The sequence below is a fragment of the Aotus nancymaae genome, unplaced genomic scaffold (assembly GCF_030222135.1).
Source record: "Aotus nancymaae isolate 86718 unplaced genomic scaffold, 86718_ANA_hifiasm-v0.15.2.pri h1tg000018l, whole genome shotgun sequence".
Taxonomy (NCBI): domain Eukaryota; kingdom Metazoa; phylum Chordata; class Mammalia; order Primates; family Aotidae; genus Aotus; species Aotus nancymaae.
In genome coordinates this window covers 5,616,108-5,634,897 of record NW_026988430.1, presented here as the reverse complement: position 1 = coordinate 5,634,897, position 18,790 = coordinate 5,616,108, and the positions used below count along the sequence as shown (strand labels likewise).

Genomic DNA, 18,790 nt, shown 5'->3' with positions numbered 1-18,790 from the left:
CAGCTACTCGGGAGGCTGAGGCAGGAGAATTGCTTGCACCTGGGAGGTGGAGGCTGCAGTGAGCCGAGATTGTGCCATTGCACTCCACCTTCCTGTGGTTTGCTGCAGGGAGCCGAGAGGGAGGCAGCAGAGTGCTTGGCTTGGTCTGGGCCTCCCAGTGGGACTTAGATGGATGTGTTTGTCAGGTGCCCATGCTCTTTTATTGGCCCACATGGAGGCCTGAACTGGGTAAACAGTGAAGAGGTGCTGAGTGGTCCCACAGTGCTGGGAAGTGTTTGCTGCCTCCACAGTGGGGTGAGGGACAGACCCTCACTAACAGCTAAGGATTTGCCTTTGAGAAGGGATTGTGCTTGTCTCAGAAACTGGTGAATTGTATTCCTCCTGCTCCCCACCGTGGAAGGTCAGGAATACCCCCAAGCCTTTTCTCTACAGGAGGGCTCAGGTGTTTCATTCCCTTGAGAGTATTTACATTTGCAGTGAAACAACCCCAGGGTGGGTTTCCAACTCCATTTTCTGTTACCCACCAGTGAAAGTCCACAGTGCAAAGAGTGATCTCAGATGGCAGCTCTGGCTGGGTGCAGTGGCTCACGCCTGTAATCCCAGGACTTTCAGAGGCTGAGGTGGGTAGATTGCTTGAGCCTAGGAGTTTGAGACCAGCCTGGGCAACATGGCGAAACCCCCCTCTCCAACATATGCAAAAACTAGCCAGGCATGGTGGTGCATGAATGTAGTCCCAGCTACTTGGGAGGATCGCTTGAGCCCAGGAGGTGAGGCTACAGTGAGCTATGATCGCGCCACTGCACTCGAGCCTGGGCGACAGAATGAAACTCTGTCTCCCAAAAAAAAAGAAAACAAGGTAGCTCCGTTACAAATCCTCTCTCCTTGGATTTCTGTGTTTGCCTTTCTATGTGCATGAGGCTGTACCTGGTGTTAGGGAAATTGCCCTGGACAGCTGCTGGGCATGTAGGATAAGTGCCAGCTTCCTTCTCAGAGAAGTACAGGGAGGCAGTGTAAACCTGCATGGCGCTTCAGCAGCCCTGTCTTCTGAACTGGCTGGCTCTGCGGCTCTGGTCCCTCCTGAAACCACAGGGTGGAGGTTGGAGGACACCGAGCTGTTTCTGTTTAAAAACATTCCAGAGCTGAAGTCCAGATTGACCTCAGATAACCCACAGTGGGGCTGCAAATCATTGATTACAAAAATAAACCATCAGAAGCTATAACATTTCTAGGCTGGGCATGGTGGCTCAACGTCTGTCATCCCAGCACTTTGGGAGGCCAAGGTGGGGGGATCACCTGAGGTCAGGAGTTCAAGACCAGCCTGGCCAACATGCCGAAATCCTGTGTCTACTAAAAATACAGAAATTAGCTGGGTATGGTGATGGCCGCCTGTAATCCCAGCTACTTGGGAGGCTGAGGCAGGAGAACTGCTTGAATTTGGAAGGCAGAGGTTTCAGTGACCTGAGATCGCACCACTGCACTCCAGCCTGGGCAACAGAGCGAGACCCCATCTCAAAAAAAAAGGATGTGACATTTCCAAAATGCTTAGGATGTGTTAAAATGGCATTGATGCTAATAAATATGTAAATAACTAAATGCAGATGACTTACCTAGTGGTGTGCGGGGCGGATGCACAGAGGGAATTTTACAAAGCAGCCCCTTCCTCCCAGAGGCAGGGCAGGTCTCCGGTTCCCATGCTGGGCCCCCCTTTCCTCAGGAAAGCCTGCGCTTCAGGGTGAGGGAGCTGCCATGCCTGGGGAGCCGGGCAAGGGACATCTCCACCTCCTTTCTTTAAAGCTTGTTGGTTTTATCTCCCTCCCGCTGACCTCAGGACGACATGACTGACTCCCTGCGAGACTACACCAACCTGCCCGAGGCCGCCCCTTTGCTCACCATCCTGGACATGTCAGCCCGGGCCAAGTACGTGATGGACGTGGAGGAGATCACCCCCGCCATCGTGGAGGCCTTTGTGAATGACTTCCTAGCAGAGAAGCTCAAGCCTGAGCCCATCTAGTGTGGCTGCAGCCTCCCGAGACATTATTTAAAACTCCGCCTTCTCCTCCTCCTCCCCTCCTTCCCTCCGCCCTTGGACCTACCCAGCGTGTCCCAAATCACACAACCCAAGTGTCCAACCTCTCTGTGGTGCCTTGTCTCTGCATTAAACTCCTCAGCAGCACCCCGGGGTGCAGAATCCAGCAGCAGCAGAATCTGCCATGTTAGGAGGCTCCCGTGTTTGGGAGCATGGGATGGCCCAGCCCAGCCAGAGCAGGGATGGCATCACTCTCGCAAAGTCACTAGTGTTTGGTGAAGGCTCTGCCGGGGTCTTCCGGGGCAGAGTGAGCGTGGAGGGCCAGTGGCCCAGGGCTCGGGAGCTGACTGTGGCACCGGCACGTACACGCAGCCCTGGACAGCCAGAGGGGAACCACCGGGTGACACCTGCGTGAGGGGAGCCGAGAAAGAGCCTGGGTCTCGGTGGCCTCAGTTTAGAGCTTGGACGAGAACATCCTTTTCCGAGTGACACAGTCTTTCCAGGTCTGCAGGAAAGCAGCAGCCCATCCATGTGTTTCCAGGCAGGGCATCTCCAAATGTGGAAAGAAGCTTGTGGAGTTTTTTGGGGTGAGAAAAAAGTGTAGCTAAGGTAATGGTTCATATAGTAACGGCTTGTTTTTATGGAGCTCCCACTTCGTGATGAGAGCTTCTTACTCCTTATCTTTCTTGACCTTGACCTTGACCTTCCCCAAGTCTCCACCTGCTCATACAAACAGCTCCTACCATCTTGAAATTTTGTTGACAAATCCCTCTCCTTGGACATCTTCCCAGGAAACTTAGCCCAGAGTTCTTAGAGGAGCACCTCGGAACCAGCACAGGCCTCTGACTCCACCCAGCTCAGTGTCTGAGGCCACTGATCTCTGCTGAGGTACCCATGCCCACGTTCCATTACCCCGTCATTCCCTTTTTTTTTTGAGACGGAGTCTTGCTCTGTTGCCCAGGCTGGAGTGCAATGGTGCAATCTCGGCTCACTGTAATCTCCGCCCCCAAGGTTCAAGCGATTCTCCTGCCTCAGCCTCACTCATAGCTGGGATTACGGGCATGTAATATGCCCAGCTAATTTTTGCATTTTTAGTAGAGACGGGGTTTCACCATGTTAGGCTGGTCTGGAACTCCTGACCTCAAGTGATCTACTCATCTGGGCCTCCCAAAGTGCTGGGATTATAGGCGTGAGCCACCGTGCCCGGCCCCCTTTTCTTTTCTAAGCAGAACTACAAAGATGAGAAATTACCAGAAGCCTCACATTTTCCTGAGTGCCAGCAGGAGCTGTGCCCTAGGGTGGAGCAAGGGTGGAGGGCGTGGCAGCCGCCAGTGGACCTCGAGGCCCAGGTAGCTTGCCGGCCTCTTACGGGGGCTGACCTGACACTGAGAGAGAAACAGCAACTCTGTTCTCAGGACTGGGGATGGATGGCTTTGGCCTCAGTCAGGTGTCGGGGACTTGAAACAACTCTGGGCGTTACCCTTGGCTCCACTCAGGACTGCCAACCAAGACCGTTTATTTGGAAAATCCAGCCCCCACCCCCGAATGAGCTGTTGACACTTGTTCCTTGCTGAATTGGATTGTTGATTTGTAGTTGAGAGGTATAAAGTTAGTTGGCAGTTAGACTTGTGATGTGCTGTTGCTGGCCTGAAATGCGATCGCTCAGTAGGAAATAAAGCAGGCATCTCTGGGCCTTTTCCACCACCGGGTCTTTCCTGTCCTTAGTAGCAAAAGGCTTTTTCGCTTGTGCTGTGCTCTGTCGGGTGGGCGGTGGAGGGCGGGGCGTAGAGAGCCTCCCGTCGGATACCTGGGGACTGTGTATGGGAAGTTCTGAGACCCGCATGATGTAGCTGGTCGTCCGTCGAAGCTTCTTGGTGTCCAGCAGCCATGAAGCTCACTTGGATCACAGGGCCAGGCGCAGATCCCTCCTGGAGCTCTGGCCACCATCTCTGCTGGTTGGACTTGGCCCTGGACGAAGGGTGAATCCTTAGGTTGCATACCTCATTGTGGACATTCTTACCCATTTCCTCCCCACAGAGGCCAAGTGCTCTGAACTCTGAGAAAGCCGGCTGGGGAAACATGAGGAATCACACACTGGTCTCCTTGTGGAGAATGGGGCAAGCGTGAGAGACCCTGAAACCCAGCTCATCGCAGGGCTCGGGACTTCTCTGGGGCTCTTCCAGTGACTCCCTTAGGGGTCGGGGTGGATGAGAGTTCAAGATGAATATGGCTGACCTGAATGTGGGCGATGGCAGATTTCTGTCCACGCCCTGTATCATGATGGCCTTGGAAGAAAGGTGGGTTCTCTTAACAGCTGCTTACCTTTGGGGCAGAAGGAACAGAGTCCAGCGAGGGGTTGCTGTAAGTCATTGCAGCTGGAGTCTCGACACCAGAATTCCCCTTGCAGAGTCGATTTCTGGGTTCCTTAAGATCCGTGGGGGAGGTGTACTCCAAAGGTTCAGGTTTATACGGTGGCTACTTTGTGGGAAATCATTAGGGAAGAATTGCTTCTGAATGTTGGGGAGCGATGGTGAGGGAGATGTAAAGGTCACTGATGCAGGCAGAGTGTGTGGCGTGATAATTCCCACCGAGCAGCTCCAGAGTACCTCGAGATTCTTGTTGCTAATTGGAAGCACGTTAAACACCAGCTGTGACGGATTCAGGGGCTCCTCCAGTCAACAGGGAACCCGTGCCCTGCAGGTGGAGGCTGGGGCAGCTGTGAAAACCCACCCGAGGTGGATCACGAGGTCAAGAGATCGAGACCATCCTGGTCAACATGGTGAAACCCCGTCTCTACTAAAAATACAAAAAATTAGCTGGGCATGGTGGCGCGTGCCTGTAATCCCAGCTACTCAGGAGGCTGAGGCAGGAGAATTGCCTGAACCCAGGAGGCGGAGGTTGCGGTGAGCCGAGATCGCACCATTGCACTCCAACCTGGGTAACAAGAGCAAAACTCCGTCTCAAAAAAAAAAAAAAAAAAAAAAAACCCACCCGAGGTCCACAGTGACTTCCAGATCCCATCTGCCCATTCTCACAGCAGAGATGAGGGTTTTTTTCCTTTACTTTTTTTTTTTTTTTTTTTTGAGACGGTGGCTTGCTCTGTCGCCCAGGCTGGAGCGCAGTGGCGCAATCTTGGCTCACTGAAACGTTCACCTCCTGGGTTCAAGCAATTCTCCTGCCTCAGTCTCCCAGGTAGGTGGGACTACAGGCACGCACCACCACGCCCAGATAATTTTCATATTTTCAGTAGAGACGGAGTTTCACCATGTTGGCCAGGCTGGTCTTGAACTCCTGACCTCAGGTGATCCACCTGCCTCGTCCTCCCCAAGTGCTGGGATTACAGGCGTGAGCCACCACGCTCGGCCTGTTGTTGCTTTTTAACCCGTCTCCCAGCATTAAAAGTCTGTTTAAGAAAAAGGGTGTGTTCTCCACATTGAATTCCTAATTGGGGAAAAAAAAAAATTTTTTTAAAGGGAAAGCGTTGCTTTACATAATGATCATTTAAAAAAGAAAAGGGAAAAGCGTATGTTTGGGGCTAGCACGTCCAGCGACGAAAACCAGCTGCTTTTCCCGAGCGAGTGACTTCCTGCTGTCCCTTTCGCCCCTTGGTATGTCCTTGAAGTCACTGATCAGAGCCCAGGGAGTTGGTTCTGTGCTGGCGCCAGCCACGCTTCAGATAGTCACTTTCAGCCAGACTGTTTTTCCCTGTTGCCTAATTAAAGACACTGGAAAGCTGTTCTCCCTCCTGCTGCCTTGCTCTAGGACAGCAAACTGAATTCAGCAGCAATGCAGCTGTAGCAGGATGGGCCGGGAGCCGATCCGTGGGACCTAAGACGGGGTCGCGCCGGCGGGCTCAGGGCGAGAACCGCGATGCGTGGGAGGCATGCGTAGAAACCATGCACGCTGGGAACTGTAGCGCTGGGAGGGCGCCATTGCCGGGCCAGGCCCATGCACGCCCTTTAGGGCTGGAGCGCCACTGTCGCACACGCTGCGGGTGGCCGTGCCCGTGGGACCGGAGGTTCCGGACTGCCTCCTGCAGCTTCTCTCTGGAAGCTGCTTTGGGAGCCAAGGACTGAGCAGGGGGCCATGAGCTCAGAAGGATCTTCCTAGTTTGCCCCAAAGCAGCTGAATGAAAGAGGTGGGCACCTACCTACACCCCTCACGGCTGCTGCCAAGACAGGAGCACCTGCCCTGCTTCCTCCAGGCTGCTCAAGGGAAAATAATTTGGGAAGAAATAGCTGTTGACAGCTGCATGCTTAGTGCTGGGAATATGACATCAGGATGTTGCAGGTACGTCTACGAGGGCATGAAGACAGGTGAGTAGGCCGACTGTCATCTCTCAAGGTGTAAGTGTGTCTCACCCCTTGGTGTTTCGGAATACTTCCCAAGCCAGAGAATGTGCTGGGAGGTTTGCGTGGAACTGGTGGTTTTCTGTTAAATCAACGCATGAAAGCCTCTCTTCCCAGGTCTGTGGGCCAGTGTGCAACCCAGAGGAGGGAGAGACAGCCTCTGGTCCAGATTCCTGGGTGCTCACGCCTCACACACACGAGTAAGTCACCCACATGTGCTAGAACCAGGACACAGCAGGAGACATGACCCTAGGGCCCAGGGCCAAAAAATCAGTCTCTCTTGACCGTCCGAGGACATGGGAATCCATCCCCAGCCAGGGAAGAGCCACTCGGCAGGCTGGCTGTCAGTTGGCATGCCCCGCCCTTGGCCTCTCAGAGGAGCAGGCAGGGAGGCTGAGGCCAGACCTTGCTGCAGCCATCAGCTGGCTCCTCCCTCCCCAACCTTGTTCCCTTCCTGCATTTTTTTTTTTTTTTTGAGAAGAGTTTTACTCGTCACCCAGGCTGGAGTGCAGTGGCGCAGTCTCCGCTCACTGCAGCCTCCACCTCCTGGATTCAAGCAGTTCTCCTCCCGAGTCTCAGCCTCCTGAGTAGCTGGACTACAGGCGCTTACCACCACGCTCAGCTAATTTTTGTATTTTTAATAGATGGAGTTTCACCATGTTGACCAGGCTGGTCTCAAACTCCTGACCTTAGGTGATCCGCCTGCTTCCGCCTCCCAAAGTGCTGGGATTTACTGGTGTGAAGCCACCATAGCCGGCCCCCTTCCTGCATTCTGAGGAAGCAGGAGCCTTGGCTGTGGCCCATGCCAGCTCAGGCTGCAACTGAAAAAAGTGGCTCTTCCCTACAAAACGATCCAGGAAGCCAGATTTTGAGTGTGGTAAGAAAAGACCTGACCCCATCCATAAGGTATCTGGGATTCTCCGTCACGCTTGGCCGCCGAGTGTCACCCAAACTTCCTGAGGCTTTTGGGAGGACTTGGCTTCACCTACTGTCTCACCTGCTAGAGTGTAGCATGGCTCCTTAGTTCAGAGACGTCAATCATCCTGAGCGGTTAACCAGCTCACCCTTAACTTGGCTTCCAGCTTATTACAGGTGTGCACTCACTGCACTGATGAAAATGGGAAACACGGCAGGTGCAGTGGGAGGCCGAAGCAGGAGGATAGCTTGAGGCCAGGAGTTCAAGACCAGCCTAGACAACATGGGAAGACCCCATCTAAAAAAAAATAAGAAGAAAATAGAGGAAATACAATCGTGGAATTTTTAAGGTGGCAACATGTTTCCCTAAAAAACAAAAACAGGTGGGTCTGTCAGGCCTGCTCCTGAGGGAGAGGTGGCTTGGTCAAGGGAGCCCTGGGCCCTGCAGTGCAGCTGGTGATTTTCAGTGCAAGCCCTGGAACCTTGGATGGGGTGTGCGTCTAGGGGCTGTGTGTGGTAGAAGGGTGACAATGGGTCTAAGTGTGGCCTCGTATGGCCGGTGTGGACATATGGGGTTACTCTCAGCCGTGGGGCCAGCGGTGGAAGGTCCCAGGTGAACTGCGGGTCCCCCAGAGAGCTGTGTCTCCTCTGGACCTTACTGACCAGGGTCCCAGCCAGGAGCCTGGGCAGGGGCAAGAGAGATTGATTTCAGCACCCTCTGCCCTGGAGCAGGAACCGAAGGGCTGGCCAGTGGGCGTCCATCGTGAGCTCCAGGCGCATCTGGACGTCCGTGCTTTGCCCAGCACTGCTTTTTCAGAGGCTCCAGGCATGGAGAAAAGTTGTGCTGGGTTTTCCTGCCCCTTCCTGTTTCTGTCCTGACTTGTTCCCATGCCCTCCTGTGCTCCAGGTTCCTTCTGCTGCTGAGATCGTGTGGGGCAGTCTGGATGGGTCTCCAGCGTTTGCAGCCTGGAGCAGACAGCTTGGAAAACACTCTCTGGTGGGGGCGACTCCATCCTCATTTCCTCCCTTTTCAAGGATTTAAATCTAGGAAAACTGGAAGCCCTGCCCTTAAGCACTGGGTGGTTTTGGAGGCGTAGCCTGCCCCCTCCCGGCAGACGCCACCGCGACAGCGACGCTGCCACACAAAGGCTCAGGAGCCTGGCCAACGTCCTGACAGGGCCTCTCTCTCTCCGCCAAGCAGTGTTTTCCCTGCCAAATGTTACTTGTTTTTATTCCTGTTTACTGGAGAAATGGTCACAGAACAAATGTCGGCCTCAAAACTGAGGATTTAAGGTAGTGTTTGGGAGCCTATCACTCAGAAAGTAACAACCATCTGCTCCCCTGTATTCAGTGAAGAAAGGACATTGCCTCCCGCCTGCACCCTCCCTCACCTCCTACTAAATTATACCCATGAATACATAAAGTGAACTCAAGGCACTGCACGTAAGCCACGGACTCTAAAGCAACAGGGTGTGAATTTCTTTTCCCTCTTACACCCAGGAGGATAAAAGGGGCATAGAATAATTTGCCAGTGTTTTACATGGTTTTTCTAAACAAGGATAAGATAATATATGGTTTATTCTTTCATTGTTATTTTGTAACAAAAATCAGTGGGAGTATAAGCCAGGGAACCAATCACAGGAGATTGGTTTCAGGCTGGAAAGGTGTGAGCTTCCTTCCCGTGACTCCTGCCTGAGGTGTCTAGGGAGACTGGAGCGGATGAATTTGCGTTCTCCAGCCACTTTTCAGCCTGTCTGCATCAACGCTGCAGTGAAGCCGTGGGCTCTGCCCGGCCTTTGTGAGCAGTGGTGCGGTGGTGTGTGGTGGGCCCGGACCAGATGTTCAGGCTGCCCAGCTAGCGAGGATCCCTGCACACACCGCTCCCCCGAGACATCCCAAATCGAGCCCAACCTGCCCCTCAGCATGTGCATCATGCTTGGTCATTTGCTTCCCCGAGAGGAAGTTTTACTAGGAAGTGGGGAGAGCAGAAGGGGTGGGGGCAAGGATTCTCCTGGGCACAGCAGCAACACACTTGCCCTCCCTGAAGTGAGCAGCCGAGGAGCTACCAGAGTCCACACCATCACAGGAGCCACTGGGCGGGAGGCTGTGCAGAAATGACGCTCCGGTGCCACCTCCAGCTGCAACCATATTCTGTGTGGTCGCAAAGCAGTGCTTAGTCAGTCCCATACTCCACCCACCCCATTCCCACAGTCCCTTATAAATACAGCGATTGCCATCAGCTCTTGCCCCGACAGCCCGGCTACATCCTGGCTTAGCCCTGGTAGGTAAAGATCCAGCTTGCCCTGGTCCCCCAGAGGGGCCGAGAGAACAGCGGGGGTCTCCTGCCGTGTTGTACCGTGGTCTCTAGGCATCGGGGATGAGGCGTAGGTGAGCATCGCAGTTCACCACAGGAAGGACTAACAGGGAGCCAGGAAACAGTGACGCTTCCCAGACAAATGCTGGGTCAGGCTGCAGACTTTGAAATTCTGCAAAGTCCTCAAAAAGGTATCTATCTGCGGAGGTGCCAAGGCGATCTGACACAGCCCGTTGAACTAAGCTATTTCTACGGATATATAAACAGTGGCTCAGTGAAGGCCTGAACGATCTCAAACTGACAGACAATCTGAGCCCAGAGAAGAGCTACTGGATGCCATGTCCCCAGCCCCCAGCACCCTGGTATCCCTCAGCCACGGCCTCCTCACAGGCCAAGCGTGGCACAGGCACTGAGACACACCAACCTCACAAAGGCAACTTTTAATGTCGTCTGCTGCTCATCGTTCACTTTCCACCAACCAGTGATGAGCTGTGAGTGGCGTAGCTGAGACCTACAACTCGTGCTCGACGATCACAAACACCCATCAGCTGGTGGAGGGGACGCTTCCCTGCCCAGGAAACACCCACCGGCTGGTGGAGGGGACTCCTCCCTGCCCAGGAGGATGCCTCAGGAACTTTCCAGCCACGAAATCCTTCTTGGTGGACAATGTTTAAAAACACAGAGCCACGTGGGTCACCTATTTGTGTTGTCACCAAGGGAAAAAGATACAACCAACCTCGAGATCAGTGACGTGATGGAAGGCCTTGGGAAGAACTCTGACCTGTTCCATCCGAGGAAGTTATTTTTCCTGTAACCGTATCACACCTGCCCCTGGACATGGGCCACAGTCACCGACTCTGCCGGCCTCCTCACTCATGGCGTGCAGGTGCAGGGGAGCTGGAGGCGTCCTCAGGAAGAACTCACTTCTGCATCCTTCTCAGTGGGAACTCCTGTCCTGTGCAGGTGCTCTGCCCTCACCCGCAGCTGTCTCCTCCCTTCGAAAAGCAGGATGCTCGCTGCCATGGCCGAGTTGAGGCTGTCCACGCCGGGCACGACGGGGATCAGCAGCCGCTTGCCACCAGTGCTCTCGGCCAACTGCAGGGACTCCAGGCTCACGCCGTGGGTCTCCCCGCCCACCACCACGGCCGCCGGCGCCTCAGTCCAGTCCAAGTCGTAACTCTGAACCTCAACCTCGGGCAGCCAATCCTGACTGGCCCCAGTTTCTACATCTTCCTCCTCCTCATACCTGTGAGACTTGAGGGCTCGCCGGTCACACACCCAGCCGTGGTCACCCGCTTTATTAGACACCTGAGCCTGGGCGTAACGGCCACAGTTGTCAGCCACGTAGACGCGGGTGTCAGGGGGCAGGTAATTGGGCAGAGTTTCCCATTCCAGATTGTTGATGATGGGCACCTGGAAATGTGCGCTCATGCCCGCCCGGAGCACTTTGGGCTCCCAGGCATCCACGCAGCCTAGAAAATAAAAAGACAGGGTACAATCAAGATTTTACACATCTTCCCAGACCAGGAGACTCTGGAGTAAGATTAATTTTGGATCAGAAGATAAAGCAAATTTCTTTTATGGTAGCCTTCTTGAGAGCTGGGACCTTCTGCTTCTGACCGTGACAGCATCCAGCAAAGCGACTATCAGGGTTATTCCTGCTAGTGCTGAAAAGACTGCATCCATCCCTTCAGCATCCTCCATACACACATGCCAGACACTGCGCAGAAGATGCAAAGAGGATTAAAGTCCCAAACCCCCCAAGGAACTCATGGTATAGTGGGTGGTGGCCCTGGGGTATTTAAACAGATGACTACAGTATCAGTAGGAACTGATGTAAAGGAAGCAGCAACACAGTCACAGAAAACCCATGGACGAAGCAGGGTAACGAGGAAAACCATCCAAAAGACCACGACACTGAGCTGGCTCTTGAATGACAGGACATCTCAGAGGAAGGCGCAGGCAGAGGACAAAGCTAGGGAAGGAAGGGGGAGAGTGGCAGTGCCTAAGGACTGCAAGCAAAGTGAGCCTGCCAATCAACAGGTGGGGTGTGTCAACACAGGAGGTGAGCCTGCCAATCAACGGGTGGGGTGTGTTGGCACAAGAGGTGAGCCTGCTGATCAACCGGTGGATGTGGCTGTACAGGAGATGAGCCTGCCAATCAACAGGTGGAGTGTGGCGGCACAGGAGGCGGACAGGCCAATACAAAGGAGGCAGTGTATGGGAAGCTGGGGACTTAGACATTTTAACAGAAGGCAGTGTCATGCGGTTGAGGATCTTAAGTAAAGCCGTGACAGAATCAGCTTGTTCATGAAGCCCCACCGGGCTTGTGTTCAGCCTGCACTGGAGCAGGGGAGGCACTAGAGATTGGCCTTTCCCAGATCCACTCCTTGCCCCGGGCAGGTTGGGGGAGCGGGCAAGGTGGGCCTCACAGTGACTACATCGCCTGCCACCATCCCCTGGCAACCTGTCCACGTACATCTCCCCTAACAAGTCATTTTAAAGGTTCATTTGTCAAAGCTCAGGACAGACTAACCAGGCAAACCAGCCTGTAAAAGGAGAATGAGACACAGGATGTAACAGTGCCTGCACTCCCACCACAGGCTTTCCTGCTCCCTGCAGGAAACCAGAGACGGGAGCTGGGCCATATGCCAAGAGGTTGGGGAAAGGGACCCCAGATGGGCCCAGCTGTGTGAGAGGAGCAGCTGAGGCCACCCCTCTGCCTGGTGGGGCTTCTCTCGTTGTCCTCCTGCCCTGGGCACTGGGCACCACACCAAGTATTTCCTACTTTCTTTCCCTGTTTCTTACCAATATAAAAACTGTACTGCTTAGATTATTTGGATTTCCAAATCCCTCAACAGCTATCAGGACACTAAATAATGGGGCAAGTCAGCGGGGTACTGATCTTCGAACCCCAGCACTCAGCTCTCACACTGGCACAGAAATGTATTCCAACAAGGCGTGACTGAGTCTCAACAATGGCTGCCACTATTAGTTTGCTCTTAATGGTGGCTTGGGTGTCTCTGATGAAGGATCCTCTCTGTGCCCTCTGCCCCAAGGTGTAATAGACATTGTAGGCATGCCCCAACTGTTAGGCAAGTCTGTTTAGAACAAGCCTATTATTCATCCCCATTTCTGATGGGAAGAGACGAAATGTAATGAGACTGGTCTGTGTGTACGCATGTGACCCATGCTGAGGCTAAGGGAAATGAATCACAACTACAGAATCACATGCTGTTGACATGGTGCCTTTCACAGGATTCAGAATTTAAGAGTTAGGAACATCTCGTAAACTCAACAATTTGGGAACTCAAGATCATTAAATAAAGAAGCAGAAACCAAGTGTTAAAACTGGCATCTATTTCTTTTCTGTAATTGAAGTCTTTTAATAGCCTAACAGGTTTCATGATAATTTTAAAGATAATAAACACTGGCTGGATACAGCAGCCAACACCTATCATCTCAGCACTTTGTGAGGCCGAGGCAGGAGGATCCCTTAAGCTTAGGAATTCGAGATCAGCCTGGGCAACATGGCAAGACCCTGTCTCTACAAAAAAAGATAATTTTTTTAAAAAAAGAATCAATGTTTACTGAGTTACTTGTGTGCCAGGCACAGGGGGTGTGGTGTGAAGACAATCAACACTGAATTACTTGTGTGCCAGGCACAGAAGGTGAGGTGTGAAGTATCTGATGTGCATCAACTCACTTAGTCCTCACAATGACCAGTGAGATTGTTACTGCTCCCACTTCACACACGAGGACGCTGACACTGAAGGGACTCCTGTTCAGGGCCACAGCTAGTGAAGGTAGACCCAAGACAAAACCTGTGTCTGTATGCCCAGAGCCCCGGCTCACCTAACAATGGCCAACTTGGCTGGGCAGGGTGGCCCTGCCTGTAATTCCAGCACTCTGGGAGGCTGAGGCAGGAGGACTGCTTGAGCCAGAGCCAGTTCAATCCCAGCCTGGGCAACACAGTAAGACCCTCATCGCTTAAAAATAAATAAGTAACCAATGAATCCATCTAGTAACACATTTTTTGTTTTTAGACAAGGTCTTACTCTGTCACTGGAGTACAGTGATGAGCTCACTGCAACCTTGACATCCCAGGCTCAAGCAATCCTCCCACCCCAGCCTCCCAAGTTGCTGGGATTACAGGCACACCACCATATCCAGTTAATCATTTTTTTTTGTAGAGATGACATCTCACTATGTTGCCCAGGCTGGTCCTGAACTCCTGCGCTCAAGTGACCCTCCTCCCTTGGCTGCCAAGGGCTAGATTACAGGTGTGAGCCGCCATGCCTGGACTTTGGTGCTCTTACCTTTGGTGAGTAACACTTTGCTGCAGCCTGCCCCAGCTGCAGATCTCAGAATTGTCCCCAGGTTCCCAGGGTCACGGAGATTGTCACAAATCAATAATAAAGGCAGTGAATGCTGAAGCTGAGTCTTTGGATATGTCATCTTAACATGGTCAGGTTTGGCAAAAATCCCTGAGGAAACAAAACAGATGGTTCACTTGTGTGGTGTGGGCATGGGGAACAGTCTGACTTTTCATTCACTTGTGTGGTGTGGGCATAGGGAATAATAGTCTGACTTTTCATTCACTTGTGTGGGCATGGGGAATAGTCTGACTTTTCATTTATCTTTATGTGGTCTTAGTTACATAAAAATAAATGAATATGGGCTGGGCACGGTGGCTCACACCTGTAATCCCAGCACTTTGGGAGGCCAAGGCAGGTGGATCACCTGATGTCAGGAGTTTGAGACCAGCCTGGCCAACATGGTGAAACCCCATCTCTACTAAAAAGACAAAAATTTGCCAGGCGTGGTGGCGTGTGCTTATAGTCCCAGCTACTCAGGAGGCTGAGGCAGAATTGCTTGAATCTTGGAGGCAGAGGTTGCAGTGAGCCCAGATCATGCCACTGGACTCCAGCCAGGGCGACAGAGTGAGATTCTGTCTTAAAAAAAGTACTGAAAAAAAAATGAAGAAAAAAAAATCAGATTTCGTGAGAACCTGGAACAAAAAAAAGAGAAAATTTTTTAAAATAGTACATGAATACCTTTGGATTAGCAAAATTCAAACAGCATAAAATCCTACCAGTATCACTCTCCTCCCTGTCAACTGCTCTGCTTTGGAGTGTATCCTTTTATAACGTGTTCAATGCATCTACCTATATATATGCACACCTGTCCATATATAAATATTTCTTTACATTTGGTGTCATACTTTATTATTCTGTAATCTACTTATTTTATATAACAACATAGCATGTCTTGAACTTACCACGTCAATACATTTGGAGCTACTTTCTTCCTTTAACTGCTGTAGGCTATTTTGTTGCGGGCGGGGGACAGAGTCTCATTCTGTCGCCCAGGCTGGAGCTCAATGGCATGATCTCAGCTCACTGCAACCTCTGCCTCCCGGGTTCAAGCAATTCTCCTGCTTCAGCCTCCCAAGTAGTTGGGATTATAGGCACCCACCCACCATGCTGGCTAATTTGTTTTATTTTATTTTTTATTTTTATTTATTTTTTTTTTTTGAGACGGAGTTTCGCTCTTGTTACCCAGGCTGGAGTGCAATGGCGCGATCTCGGCTCACCGCAACCTCCGCCTCCTGGGTTCAGGCAATTCTCCTGCCTCAGCCTCCTGAGTAGCTGGGATTACAGGCACGCGCCACCACACCCAGCTAATTTTTTTGTATTTTTAGTAGAGACGGAGTTTCACCATGTTGACCAGGATGGTCTCGATCTCTTGACCTCGTGATCCACCCGTCTCGGCCTCCCAAAGTGCTGGGATTACAGGCGTGAGCCACCGCGCCTGGCCCAATTTTTTTTATTTTTAATAGAGACAGGGTTTCACCATGTTGGCCAGGCTGCTCTCAAACTCCTGATCTCAGGTGATCCACCCACCTCAGCATCAATGTAACAACCCCTTTTTCAAACACATTGGCTCAGAAGCACCATCTCAGGGACCTACGCTGCAAAATGAAGGGGTTGTAGGTGCAGTAAAGGCTGGAGGCCCGGGAGGCTGGGAGTTTTTTAGAATGAGCACAGCCACTTACTGGCGGCCTCTTTGTCCTCCATCTAATACAAAGGAGTACAAATGGGGTCTGGAAATAGGTGGAAAAATGAAAACCCTAAGTGGCTCCTTCGTGAAAAATTCTCTCCTTATTTAATAGTCTCTAGATTAACCCTCTAGCTCCTAAAGTATTATGGAAAGAATTTACGGGAAAAGACAGAAACTGGAAAAAGGCTACTTACAATATTAAAATAAAAATGGCTTTAGAGTACCTGAAATGTGTGTGGTAAAGATGAAGTTATTCACATGGATGTATCACATATCCACAAGTTTCTTTTTGAACCACCATGTTTACTGGTAAATTTTTTATAGGCCAAGCACTACCCTAAACTATTCAGGTATAATTATCAAATATTCAGTCCCTTTGTAGTATGCTCCCAAGGGACTGTTTAGGTTTTTTTTTTTTTAATCTTACTAGTATTTTGTCATATATAATTGCCCCAATAAATGGGCTACTGACTGAAGCTAGGAAGTGAATGAAACAGTACTTGTACTGAAACATGATACAATGAAAGGTTCAGGATTCTTTCTACAAGACAATGCAGGTAAAAAGCCTACCTACCATTGAAGGCAGTGGAAGGGTACTAGGCGTCTGACTGCTGTAAGAGACTGGAAGGGTACTAGGCTTCTGTGTGCTGTAAGAGATCCTCCACTTCAAAGTCACAGATGGCCACAAGTCATTCAGTAGGGCTGGGGACCTTAGAAGTCCTTTACTTGGATGTCTATGGTGATGAGAACCTACCACACAGAGGCCCTACTTACATCACTGATTCCAGAGAGTATCTAAAGTCTGACAGGTGGTGCCAGTTCCTATCCATTTCTCCCTCCTTCTTTGCCCTCAAATCTAAAATATAAGGCTGGGCGCAGTGGCTCATGCCTGTAATCTCAGCACTTTGGGGGGCTGAGGCAGGAGGATCACCTCATAATCGTCAGGAGCTTGAGACCAGCCTGACCAAGGTGGTGAAACCCCGTCTCTACTAAAAATACAAAAACTAGCTGGGCGTGATGGCATGTGCCTGTAGTCCCACCTACTCAGGAGGCTGAGGCAGGAGAATATGTTGAACCCAGGAGTCAGAGGTTGCAGTGAGCCAAGATTGTGCCACTGCTCTCCAGCCTGGGTGACAGAGCCAGACTCCATCTAAGAAAAAAAAAAAAATCTAAAATATAGTAACATAAGGATAAGCTCAATAATATAAAAATTTTAAAGCCAGGAAATGATGAAAGCAGTCATAATGATGAACTGCAGGATGGGCTGGCCACTGTTAGCACACTTGCCCCAAGTGACATGCATGGTGGAAATGAAGACACTTTCACTGAAGCATGGAGTGGGATTAGAGGGGTGTAGCTAAAGAGAATACGGTTACCTAGCATGAGTAAATCTAAGTACTTTAGTACTCCAAGTCCCCATCCTAGGATCTAAGAGCTCTGAGTATAGAGGCACAGATTCCTGTGACTCACTGGGTTACAGAGACAAGAGATGGTCCCCCAGAATCTCCTCTCCCAACAGTTCAAATACTCAGTTTTCAAATCTGAAAACTCCAATGTCAAAAACGTATGAAGAACTTCTCATATTTAGACAAAAGACTTTGTAATTGCTAATTGACATCAGAGTTAAATAAAACCTTAAGTTAGATTCAGCCAAATGAAGAAACAGATTAGAAGACAAGGTTCTGTTTATGGGGCTCAACAGGGCAATAAATTGTGGCTTATACCTCACTTCTCAGATCTGCTTCTAGAAGGAGTTGACAGTTACTACCACATGGGCAGAGGTTTTGCAAAAACAAAGGGCTAAATCTTTTAGTAAACATTTCCTTAATTTTTAATCTGACATAAAAAGTTGAAGAAGTAATCTAAAAAATATAAGGTTTGAGGAATAGTGGTTCTTCCTAGAGACTAAAGAGCCACAATGCAAAGAGAGTGAAAAACAGATTTCAATTTTCATTGAAAATACTCTAAGATACACAGGCTTGAGAATTATATTTCTCTAATTGTAACACTTTAAGTTTAGTTTCAATGAAATCTGCTGTCCTAACACAAGTATGAGCAATTAATCCTAGGTCTCCACCCCTTAAGACATACTGTGTAATCACTGACCCATTATTCCTTGCGGCGTTACTAGGTCGGACCAATCCTTGATATCTTCAAATTTCACCTTAATGAGGCTGACACCTTTCAGCTTATCGACTGGCAGCTCCTTTAGGTATTCTACACGGCTAAAGAAGAAAATCTTTGGCACAGCTCCAGCTTTGAGAGCGTCTGCGATGAGCCTGCGACCCTCCAGCAGGATCTTCCCTTGTTTTTCCCGAAATGGCCTGGACTTGACTATTGTCATCACACTGCTGTAGATGGAAATAAAAAAGCAGGTAATTATCGACATCTTGTTACTGAGACAAGCTTAGATGTAACAGAAATAAAGAGCTAAGGAGAGGGCTCCCGCCTGTGGCTTTGGGAGGCCGAGGCGGGCGAATCACCTGAGGTCAGGAGTTCGAGACTAGCCTGGGCAACACGGTGAAACAACAACAAAGCTAAGGAGATACAGTCGCTAATTCCAAAGACACTCATTCGGCTCTCTGTGCAAAATAAAAATCCAGCGGGCTGTACTGGAAGTAGTCCTCCATCGGGAGACAGAGGTTAAGGTTCCGCTGTGAGAGAGGAAGGGAAACGAGAACATTATACAGGGCTCAATAACACATCACCTCAGCCTCCTGTCTCCGGGAAAAGCCTTATCGTAGCGAAGCCCAGACTCTTCCCAGGTGCTGAGTGTGTGGGATCGGGACACCTCAAGCGACTGTTTCTCTTGTGGCTCGTGGGCACTGGCTTCAGATGCTGCCTTGCGGGGCTGCTTCCCAGGAGCGCGCTTCCGTTCCACCACCTCTCCGGAAGGAAACGCCACTTTTACTGGGCTCCGCCGCAGCGCCCGGACCCAGCGCCTCGCGCCAAGGTCCCACGCCTGAACCACCTGCAGCAAAGGTCGCAAAGCAAACCGCGCGGGTTTCACCAGCGCGGCCATGTTCCCCGAGACCTGGGCTGCGTCACGAAAGTCCGCCGTCGACGACCAGTGACGTCACGGTTCGGCGCGCCCTCTGTGGGCGGGGCGCTGCCGTGCGGGTG

General features: G+C 51.1%; 2 protein-coding genes and 1 long non-coding RNA gene across 7 annotated transcripts in view; 1 reads left to right on the top strand and 2 right to left on the bottom strand.

Moving 5' to 3' along the window:
* NXN (nucleoredoxin) overlaps positions 1-3,730 on the top strand; it is a 168,878-nt gene extending 165,148 nt beyond the window's left edge. For all 5 annotated transcript variants that reach the window (XM_064378160.1, XM_064378163.1, XM_064378162.1 and 2 more), the window contains exon 8: positions 1,829-3,730. In XM_064378160.1, the coding sequence (XP_064234230.1) occupies positions 1,829-2,011 (183 nt within the window). In that variant the 3' untranslated portion in view covers positions 2,012-3,730. The remainder of the gene's footprint in view (positions 1-1,828) is intronic.
* Positions 1,882-4,847, bottom strand: LOC135275721 (uncharacterized). The gene is made up of 2 exons (XR_010343285.1): positions 4,349-4,847; positions 1,882-3,994 (listed from the first exon to the last, which is right to left on the bottom strand). It is a non-coding gene; the product is annotated as an uncharacterized LOC135275721 (long non-coding RNA).
* Positions 4,848-10,027: 5,180 nt separating this feature from the next.
* On the bottom strand, positions 10,028-18,698 carry MRM3 (mitochondrial rRNA methyltransferase 3). Its single transcript, XM_012461767.2, has 4 exons — positions 18,376-18,698; positions 17,774-18,018; positions 13,924-14,091; positions 10,028-11,076 (listed from the first exon to the last, which is right to left on the bottom strand). Exons 1-4 carry the CDS (start codon positions 18,687-18,689, stop codon positions 10,514-10,516), a joined length of 1,290 nt encoding a protein of 429 aa, XP_012317190.1. The 5' UTR covers positions 18,690-18,698; the 3' UTR covers positions 10,028-10,513.
* Between the last annotated feature and the right edge of the window lie 92 nt (positions 18,699-18,790).

Excerpts from the sequence above, each read along its gene's own strand:
- MRM3 (XM_012461767.2), bottom strand. The coding sequence starts at position 18,689 with ATGGCCGCGCTGGTGAAACCCGCGCGGTTTGCTTTGCGACCTTTGCTG. Across the intron at positions 18,019-18,375 it reads CCCGGAGACAGGAGGCTGAG|CAGTGTGATGACAATAGTCA; the intron begins GTGATGTGTTAT and ends TTCCATCTACAG. Across the intron at positions 14,092-17,773 it reads AACGCCGCAAGGAATAATGG|GGATTTTTGCCAAACCTGAC; the intron begins GTCAGTGATTAC and ends TTGTTTCCTCAG.